Source organism: Diabrotica undecimpunctata, chromosome 8 (genome assembly GCF_040954645.1).
Source record: "Diabrotica undecimpunctata isolate CICGRU chromosome 8, icDiaUnde3, whole genome shotgun sequence".
Lineage (NCBI taxonomy): Eukaryota > Metazoa > Arthropoda > Insecta > Coleoptera > Chrysomelidae > Diabrotica > Diabrotica undecimpunctata.
In genome coordinates this window covers 13,706,340-13,716,451 of record NC_092810.1, presented here as the reverse complement: position 1 = coordinate 13,716,451, position 10,112 = coordinate 13,706,340, and the positions used below count along the sequence as shown (strand labels likewise).

The 10,112-nt window shown below is 34.1% G+C and overlaps 1 protein-coding gene across 1 annotated transcript in view; it reads left to right on the top strand.

Annotated features, from left to right (window-relative positions):
* The window catches only part of LOC140447199 (uncharacterized), a 717,844-nt gene that overhangs the window by 681,086 nt on the left and 26,646 nt on the right, over positions 1 to 10,112 (top strand). Inside the window, exon 5 of the mRNA XM_072539712.1 lies at positions 6,780 to 7,050. Coding sequence (XP_072395813.1) covers positions 6,780 to 7,050 — 271 coding nt within the window. The remainder of the gene's footprint in view (positions 1 to 6,779; positions 7,051 to 10,112) is intronic.

Here is a 10,112-nt window from a genome sequence, read left to right as displayed (position 1 = left end):
TGAGGAGCGACGTAAGACAGGGTTGTATTTCTCCCCTTCTTCTTTTTCTTTTGGTGCTTATTCTTTGTGGACGCTGGCAATCATGTTGGTCCATACAACTTTGTTAAGAGCTGTTCTAAATATATGTATGGCAGTCATTCCTGCCCACTGTCTCATGTTCTTCAACCACAATGTTTTTCTGCGCCCTTGAGGGCACAGAAAAGAGAACAAATAAAATTGTTTATAAAGAGAAAGAAGAAGAAGAAGAAGAAGTTATTTTGAAAATACGGCCATATAGAGAAGCTGCAAGATTAAGTAAGTAATAAATGAAATGGGAAAGGAGTACGACCTTAACATCAACATAGCAAAAACCAAGTATATGATAATCAGCAGATAACCCCATATTAAAGCTCAGTTAAATGTAAATAATAGAGCCACTGGACTAATAGGAAGATTTAAATATCATGAAGCTACATTAAACAGCAAGCGGGACTTTTACCTGGTAATGAAGATAAGGATAGCGATGGGCAGAAACGTTTGTGTTTAATTTGAAAAGTACCACTTCCACTGTATACTTCCTTTAGAATTCGGGACTCGAAATGATTCATATAATCCATCCTTATGTACGGAACTGAGACATCGTCACTTAAAATTAGATCTCTAAATCGTGTAGAGGCTTTCAAAATATGATGTCTCAAAAAGGCTGCTTAGAAATCCATGGATAGACCATGTATCAAATGGTAAGATTATAAGAAGAGCTAATCGTCGGTGATATCGCAATATGTCGTATGTCGGAATGAGGTAATATTTCAGGAGAGACAAAAAACTCTTCTCGTCGACCATTTTTAAATTTGAAAATGCGATTATTCGTGTATGATGTATCCTTTTATTTGGGTATTAGTACAGGAACACGATTTTTTGGTCAGTGTAATGTTAAGCAAAATGCCGTTACATATGACATATTGCATTGAAAGTTTAAATATTTAAATATTTTATGTCACATACGACAATTTTGTAATGCATGTACACCTCAGAAAAACAATTAATTATTTTCAAACCTTTTGTTTATTTTATTTAAATGACGGAGAACAAAACTAAAAATTCTAAACTAATAAACTGGAAAGAAGAAAATATCATACACATTAATTTTTTATGTGAACAGACTTGGAGAGACACACAGGTATGTTTTAAATTATCATAAAATGCATGATAATCTGATTCTATAACAGATTTTAATTGTTGAAGATGTAAGAATTTTGAATCCTCAATTGGGCGTGGCGATAAATATAAGGGTTCGTGAATTACAGACGTTCTAGTACGACTTGGTCTTCGTGGAAGTTCGAGCCATTCATCAGTAAAATTGATTTTGTATTTTATCAGTCCTTGAGGAAGATATTGCAATGCACAAATATCTGTGACACAAGGATCACCTTTTTGGCTTCCAGGTCGAATTTGTGTGTACATTCCTTTGCTGTATTGTAAAAAATCGCTGTAAAGCAAAGACACTACTTTGTAAGGGGATGGGTTTCGCCTGGCCGCTTTTATAACTTTAGTATAATCAGCAGGAACAGCAATATCATTTTTTCTTCCTAACTTTCTCTCAATCACACTGTGGACCGAATCCACCTCCATCTGGGTATGTCCTACCTCTAGGTACTTTTGTTCTATAATAATATTTTTCTCCATAGCTATCTCCAGCAAACCATTTGACATATTTACATTTTTGTTTTGGTACGTACAACCGTCGCTCCATAGGATTATTGTCTTCGAGTTGTGTCTTTCTATCTCTTCATTAAGAAACTTCACTAAAATGGAAACAAACACATCGCTATCTAAACCTCCATTTCCCTCGTGCCATAAATAACAAGCCACATCTTTGTTATTAAGATTAAAAAATGTTTGGTTGTGAACCTTCAGTTTTTGTTTATAGTACATGGCAGAGGCTTGGGTATATGGACAAAGAAGAACGGCTTGTAAGTCCATAGTGTAGACATAACTTAAGTTTTCTGGCTCTGACGAGATAGCTTTTTGTTTGTCTTGTTCTTTTTCTGAGCGTGCCTGTTCTTTCTTGGCAACATGTCTATCATAATCTGATTGACTTAAATTTCCCTTCTTAAACATCACACATGTGTTGCACTGGTCCTTACGAGGAGTGTAAATTTCAAGATTTTTTGTCTTAAAAGTTTGAAAGAAAAGTCTCCAAGAACAAGATCTTATGTTTTGACGTTCACAGTAGTTAATAAACTCACGATGCAAATGTCTGTAACTGTTCCAAGTGGGTTCCAAATAAAGTTTTCTACTGGATGCGCGACAGTAGTGCGATTCAACTTTAGGCAGGCTGTCTAAGAATGTATTAACATTTTTTGTGCATTCAGAATCCTTCGGTGGCTCTACTAAAACTGGTCTAATAGCTTGCACTTTATTTGGTAAACATTTCTTTGAAACCCATTCGCTTACAGATCTTTCGCCAACACCTAAAGTGGCTAAAAACATTTTTTTGCATACATGATATTTTTTTGAAGACTCCTTATTATCTCTAGCTATTAAATAATATTTAAAACCTGTTTTCTTTCGGGACTCCTCTTCGACAGTGTTTCTTCTTCTGTGTTTGGGCTGAGAGTGCAGTACAAGACTGCTTACATAAATTTGTTTACCTTCCCAAGAATTAATTTTCCAGAAATAGTGAAATATTTGATTACGCATTTCATTCGTAATTTGCGAACATTCAAATTTTTGTTGCGGCCCCTTAGATTCATTTTTGTGCCCCTCACATGATGGCTTTAGTTGGCGCCTACCTTTATAGGCTGTCTGCTGGTACGTTCCTTCACTATTTTTCTGAAATCCCATGTACGCATGTCCTTTAAGTCTGGCTTGTGAATTTTTTGCTCGTTTCCACTGTGATGGATCTCTTTGCCCTTTACTCCTGCGTTTTTTTGCTCTTGCGTCCGGTATCTGATGATCCTCTTGGTTTCCAACTAAATTTTCTGAGTCAGTATCAGTTTCTGTTGGCAGATACTCGCTGCCACTGTCACTTTCATGAAATGGATCGATATTTTCTTCTTCTATTGTCATTTCTTCCTGATAGTCAATTATTGGTATATCATTGTCTGTGTTCTGTTCCAAATAATATGATTTTGGAGCTATATCGGTTTTGGAATGCGATGTTTCTTTTGGAATTTCTGCCACTTCCAGGGGTGTTAAAACTGGATTCTCTTCTAATTCTGCATTTTCTAATAGATCTTCCACTGGCTCTGGAACCGTGCTTTCTGTTCTTTGAGGACTTGATGCATCGTCCAATTGATATGTCAAAATGTTGATATTATCGTCTTCAGGTACTTGGTGAGAGGCGTCTGCTCTTGAAGCTGAATTTAAAGCTAATTCCACCAACAGCCGTGCTCTGTTCGACATTATTGATTCTCTGAAAAGAAAACATAAAACATGCAATATGTTGTATATCAATACCTAACTTGAAGAGGAATAACACTAAATAAGCTAAATTTTGAATGCAATGTGTCGTATGTCGCATAGTATTATTCAACTAATTAGTGTAAAAAACGTAAATCTCATTATAAGAACCTAAATATTAAAATAATTTATTTATGGAAAAAAATTGAGGTTATACTATTTATTTTTTCAATTATTATTGTGTTTTTCAACTAAAAATTGAACTATATATAAAGTTTTAGTATTTTAAATTCAAAAAAGAACAAAGAACTTACCATATATATTATGTATTTTGTATGTATGTACCTACATAAATTCACTTTTATCACTTCTAACGGCTGTTTTCAAGTTTACAGTTGACTACCTAAGGAGCAATTTAAGTGACATACGCCGTATCGAAATATCCAATTGTGCGGCGTTGCCACATACGGAGAGAATGATTCTGACATACGCCATACTGAAGTATCCATTTTAGTCAAGAAAAACTTACGACATATTTGCACGTATAAAAAATCATGGTAACTGTTAAACTTTCACCTGCGATATTTTGCAGGGGCGTAGAGGACTGCAATTTGGTTACAATGGATACATAAACGGAAAATGGCCGTATTTGTGACATACGACAAATTGCAGTATCACCGACGTAATGTATAAAGAGAATTGTTAGATCTCGTTAACCAGCGAAAGGTTTCATACGTGGACCATATTTGACGAAATAACAAATATAATCTCCTAAATGTAATCTCTAAATTAAGCTAAAGTTAAAAGTCGAGGGGGCCTTGGGCGAAATCATCATTTGTGGTTTAGAGACATAAGAAACTGGTGCGGCATACTGATACGATAATAAGAAAAGTGGAAAAACTATCTCTGTATATTCGGCAACCAGTATGAACGCCCTTATGCCATATAGCGTAACCAAAGAAGAAGAAGATCTTACTTTTATGTTTTTTTACTACTTTTATAAATTATTGTGATATAATATACTTTAAAATATAATGCAAGGAAAAATAAAAGGAAAACGGAATCCAGGCCGTAGAAGACTGTCATGGTTGCGTAATTTGAGAGAGTGGTTTGGCTGTACCACTAATGAACTGTTTAGGTCAGCTGTAAACAAGGTCAGGATAGCCTTGATGATTTCCAGTCTCCGATAGGAGTGGCACAAGAAGAGAAGAAGTGATATAATTTTATTCGAAGAATAGAGCGAATAGAGAGAACAAGAATCATAAAAGAATTATCGACAATGATAAAACTAGAGCTATGGAAAACTAGAGCTTTATGTGTAAGAATAAAGTCGCTGTAGATTGCAATAACTATAGAGGAAAATCGCAGCTAAACGTTAACTGTAAAAAGGTAAATATCAGTGAGGACTCAGAACAAGTCCACTTTTTTTAATATGCCATTCATAAAATTTTTCATATCAATTTTTATCGTAATTTTAATACATTTTAATATATTTTATAATAAGTTACAGTTGTTGAGTTGCACCAAACTTATGCAGCTTACAGTTGTTTATTCAGAAAATTGTTAGATGGTAGGTGAACAGCACATTCAGTACTCAAGCTGCCACTAGACGTTAATAGCAAACGAAATGCAATAAGTAACATTAAAAAAGAAGTCTAATGGTTGCAGTGATGCAGACGAGTTCAGTAATTATCTGGAATAAATGTACTATGGCATATAAAGATTTACTAGAAGCATTACATATGATTATGTAAGATTTAAACAGCAACGGCAAACTATTCGGTGATGCTATATTACTACTGTCTGGTGACTTACGGACATTACCGATTATTCTTCTCTTTACATATATGGATGAGATTAACACCTGTTTAACACAATCGTTTTTATGGCGAAATGTGAAAACAGTTCTTCTTCTTCTTACGGTGCCAATAAGTTCCGAATGTTGACTATCTGCATATCTCTCCTAACTTTACTTGAGGCTATTCGGACTAGTCCGGTTGTAGACGTAGTGAACCGCTTCCTTAGGTTTTGAAGCCAAGATATTCTTCTTCTCCTTGGTCCTCTCTTTCCAAATACCTTGCCCTAAAGAATGAGTTGCAATAAGCCATATCTGTGTTCATTTTTCATATGGCCAAGATATTCTTATTTGCGGTCTTTGATTGCGTTAGTCATCTCGCATTCCTTGCCCTACGTAGGAACTTAATATTACATCTCGAATTCCTCGAACTTTCCTAAAGAAGCTTCAGAGAGCAGTCGATGCCTCTACTCCATATAATAATGTAGAAAATACATAGCATCTGATGATAGAGGTTTTGGTACTTTTGGAAGTGGTAAATCATGACTTCTGAAAAGAGACTTCATCCTTAAAAACGCTGATATTGCTTTCCCTATGCATTGTTTTATTTCAGTATAGTGGTCCCATTGACTATTTATGTTGATAACAAGATATATGTGTAGCTGTTTACCCTGTCAATTGGCTGTTTGTTTACCAAAATATGTGTATGTAATATTTCGCTTACTAACTACTATGTGAAGAAACAGTTCGATTGGCCATTAAGATAAGAGTACATGTGCAAAATAATCTATCGGCCTAAATATTTTCCAAATATTTGCTAAATATTGGAACAACTAAAACAAAACTGCATCCAAATACACAATACACCAATTTTCTAGACAATTTCTTCACTTTTGTTGAGACCAAACATGAATTATTTGTAAGTGTCTTCCCGGTTATACTGAATAATTACTTGAATCATAATTGGCTCATTAAGCGCGTAATTTTGGCGGCAAAAAATGTTAATGTTAACGAAATTAACTTCCAGATTCAATAGTTTTTACCGGGTGATCTGATATCTTTTAAATCAGTCGATAGTATTGTTAATAAAGACGAAGCCATGAATTATCCAGAAGAATTTTTAAATTCTCTGGATATTCCAGGGATGCCATTACGGATTTCATGATATGTACTTAACTCTGTTCAAGAAATCGAGCATAATATTAGTCGTATAATAACCAAGCCACAACGAAGAGTGGCCGGGTCAGCTGGTTGTTTTATAATTTTCAACATTTACTACTATTTCGTCCACAAGACAACTTGAGACTTAAGGTTTTTTTGTTAATTTTGTGACAATGTATTCTTCTGGTTATTTATGATATCAGTAAACCTAATACCAATAATTATTTTATCATTAATACGTTTTTAGGCTAGGAACTATTTTATTTAATTTACTTATTGTGTTGGAACTTTTATCTAATATTTTTCAACTTTTTATTTGTTATTTAAAGATTTTCTTGTCTAATTTAGGCTTTAGCACTACTAGTCTTGTTCCTCTGTTTTATCTGGTCGTTTATTAACACTTTCAGTAAACAATTCTTCACGAAAATCTTTGTTACAGATAAACGGCAGTTATCAGCAGCGTATTCAGCCCCACGACTATAACATGAAGGTCAGTAGCACTTTCTCGGCCACCAGAAGGGTCCCTTTAGTGACGATTTCCGGCATTGAACTGGCCGTCGACGAGAACAGCTTCCAAGGTGGGAAAGCTCGAGTTTCCTGCATTGCCAATGTTTTTCATTTGTATAGACGAGAAAAGAGTATCGTATTGGACGAGGACAGGCCGCGACCTAGACCATCTTCCGTCTTGGGAACACGGGATGCCAGTTCAGGTAAACAAAATATGTTGTTTGTGATTCACTCGTATGACTGTTGTACATTACTTTTTTTTAATTCTTGTTACTTTTTATGCTCGTCACGGTGAGCAGTAAGAGTAATGTTTTGCAAATTAAGCGATATATTGTTTTATAATGATACCTAAAGTCGGTTCGCTATATTTACGCGTGTTTCGGATTAACAAAATTATGCTAATGACTCATTGATAACCAGTTGCAGTAAACAACTTCCCAGAAAATTAGGTAAAAACTGCATTAATGGTCATATTTTAAAATACATTAAAATAACATTAGGGTAGGTATAAATTTGTTACAATATTGCAGTTGAATTGATTCTTTGCCAGTGTTGACATTGTATGTTTGGTGGAAATATTAAAAAATGCCTAGACGTGTGTTAGATGTAGATAGTCTAATTTGTAGTGTACATAAGTATTTTACGGATGAAAAAGAAAATGGCGGTCCTTTAAAATCGGTAATGTCTGGTCAACAACGCGTATGTGATGCTCTAGGAATTAGTGAAACCAAACTAAGAGGAATATTACAAAATTGCAATAATGAACGGCCGAAAGAAGATCACCGAAAAACTCGCCTATCATTGAAAACTAAAGATATTCCAGATGGAAAAAAATTTGAAATTCGTGATACCATTTATCGAATGCGTGCCAACAAGGAACATGTGACCTTAAATACAATTCTCTCAGAATTAAAAGATAGAAAATTTGACGAAATTGGCAGAATAAGTCTATGGCAAGTGATACATAATTTGGATTTTAAATTTCAAAAGGAGGATAACAGAAAAGCCCTTTGTGAAAGAAGTTCTGTTGTGCATAAAAGAATTAACTTTCTAAGAAAATATTCTAAATAAAAAGAAGAAAGGGCAAATTTTATATATTTAGACGAAACATGGATATGTTGCATAGGGGTGCAACCAAGAGAATATGGCAAGATGATAATGTAAAGTCTATCAAACATACTGATGGAGAAGGGAAGCGACACATAATTTTACATGCAGGAGAGAAATCGGGTTTTATAGAAGGTGCTGATTTAATATTTTCATCTAAATCAAAAGCAAGTGACTATCACGATAATATGAATACAGAAATGTTTGTAAAATGGTTACATGAAAAACTTCTCCCAGGTTTAAGTGAGCCCAGCGTAATTATTTTAGACAATGCACCTTACCATTCTGAAGTATTAAACAAAATTCCAACGAATTCTTGGACTGTTAATAAAATTAAAGAATGGTTGACAAAGGAACATATACCATTTACACAACATATTTTAAAATCAGAATTATTACTCTTGGCAAATATCCACGCAAAACCAAAAACCTTTGTTGTGGATCAGATTATTGAAAGTTACGGTCATCAAGTTTTACGTCTGCCACCGTATCATTGCCAGTTAATCCCATCGAATATATATGGGGAATAGCAAAACAATATTATGATTATGACAACCATATTGGGCCTAACGGTTATAGCGGCGACGCAGTTCGGGAAACTTGGCGAAAGGCACTTTCAATTGTAACTCCAGAAGTGTGGTGCAACTATATATTCAAGTGCGAGAAACTAATAGAAGATTGGTGGACTCGTGAAAATAAAATAAACGAAATAAGTCCAATCATAATAACAATTAATGGTGATGACAGTGATGATGATGACGATTATGATAATTTTGATGATAATGACTGATTTTTATTTTTGTTGGCAAGTTAAATTTTTTTATTTTTCATTAGAAATTCTCTCCATGAAACAAATATACATAGACCATATTTTCTATGTGAAGTGTAATATAACATTATTATTAGGTTTATATTAGCCACATTAGACTCCAATAATGAAGTAATTCTCCTTATTATACTGTCAATTATATAAAAGATTTTCCATTATTATTTAATTAAAAAAAGTTATGGATTATTTTTCATTTCATTTGACCAGTTAATATTTCCCCAAAGAGCAGGTAATTAAAACTGGGTACTTATAATAAAATTTTTAATCCGAAACCCGCGTAAATATAGCGAACCGACTATAGTAAAAATATCTTACTATTGAAAACTCAGCTTACTAAACCCCACAAACCTTATCGGCTCAATTAAAAGAAATAGATAGTATATTTAAAGTTTCTAGTATCTGTATATGTAGAGTAGGGAAGGAGAGTTAAGTTCCCTAGAAAGCCACAATTGATCTACTGTGTATCCTCTCAGAGAGCTATCATCCTTAGCTCATTATCCATCCAGCCATTTCTAGAAAGGTGAATAAGTGACCAGGAAACATCTTCCTTATGTGGGCAAGTGTAAACCAGGGCTCGAGTACAATAAACCAGCACATCTATGTGTATTATAGATCTGACAAAGGTGTTTGATCGCATCCAAGTCGAAGACGTCTTACACCTACTGTATAAAAGAAACATACCAATCAATATCTTACAAACTATCGAAAACATCTACTTCCATAATCGAATACAGGCAAAGATAAATAAAAAACTAACACAGTGTATACCAGTACAAAGCGGAGTCAAACAGGGTGACTAGTTAAGCCCACTTCTCTTTAATATAATAATGGACAAAATAACATAAGCAGTACGTAAAGGATATGGCTACAAAATAAAAATTAAGAGATTAAAATATTATGTTACGAAGACGTTGCCGCATTAATCGCTGAAACAGAAGACGAGCTCCAAAAATTAACACACATCTTCAACACAACAGCCAAGAAATCGAGGGCTGAAAACCATAGGGTTCCAAGCGACATTTACAAAAATTTTCAGGAGACGAATTTTAAAGTTTGCTGTCAAATAAAACGGTTTTGACAATATTGTACTTTGTCAGATATGTTATATATTATTGTTTAAGGATTTGGTAATACAGTGATTCTTAAAACAATGCTGTCGTTGTGGTATAAAATGCAAATTTCATGGTTTTTTCATAATGTTACACTTGTACTTGGAACCTTAGGGCACTGTAACAGCTGTACTTGGAACTTTGTGTCCCTAAATAAATTTGAAGTTTAAAAAATGTCATATTATGACATATTATGTCATCATTGTAGACTTTATTGCCT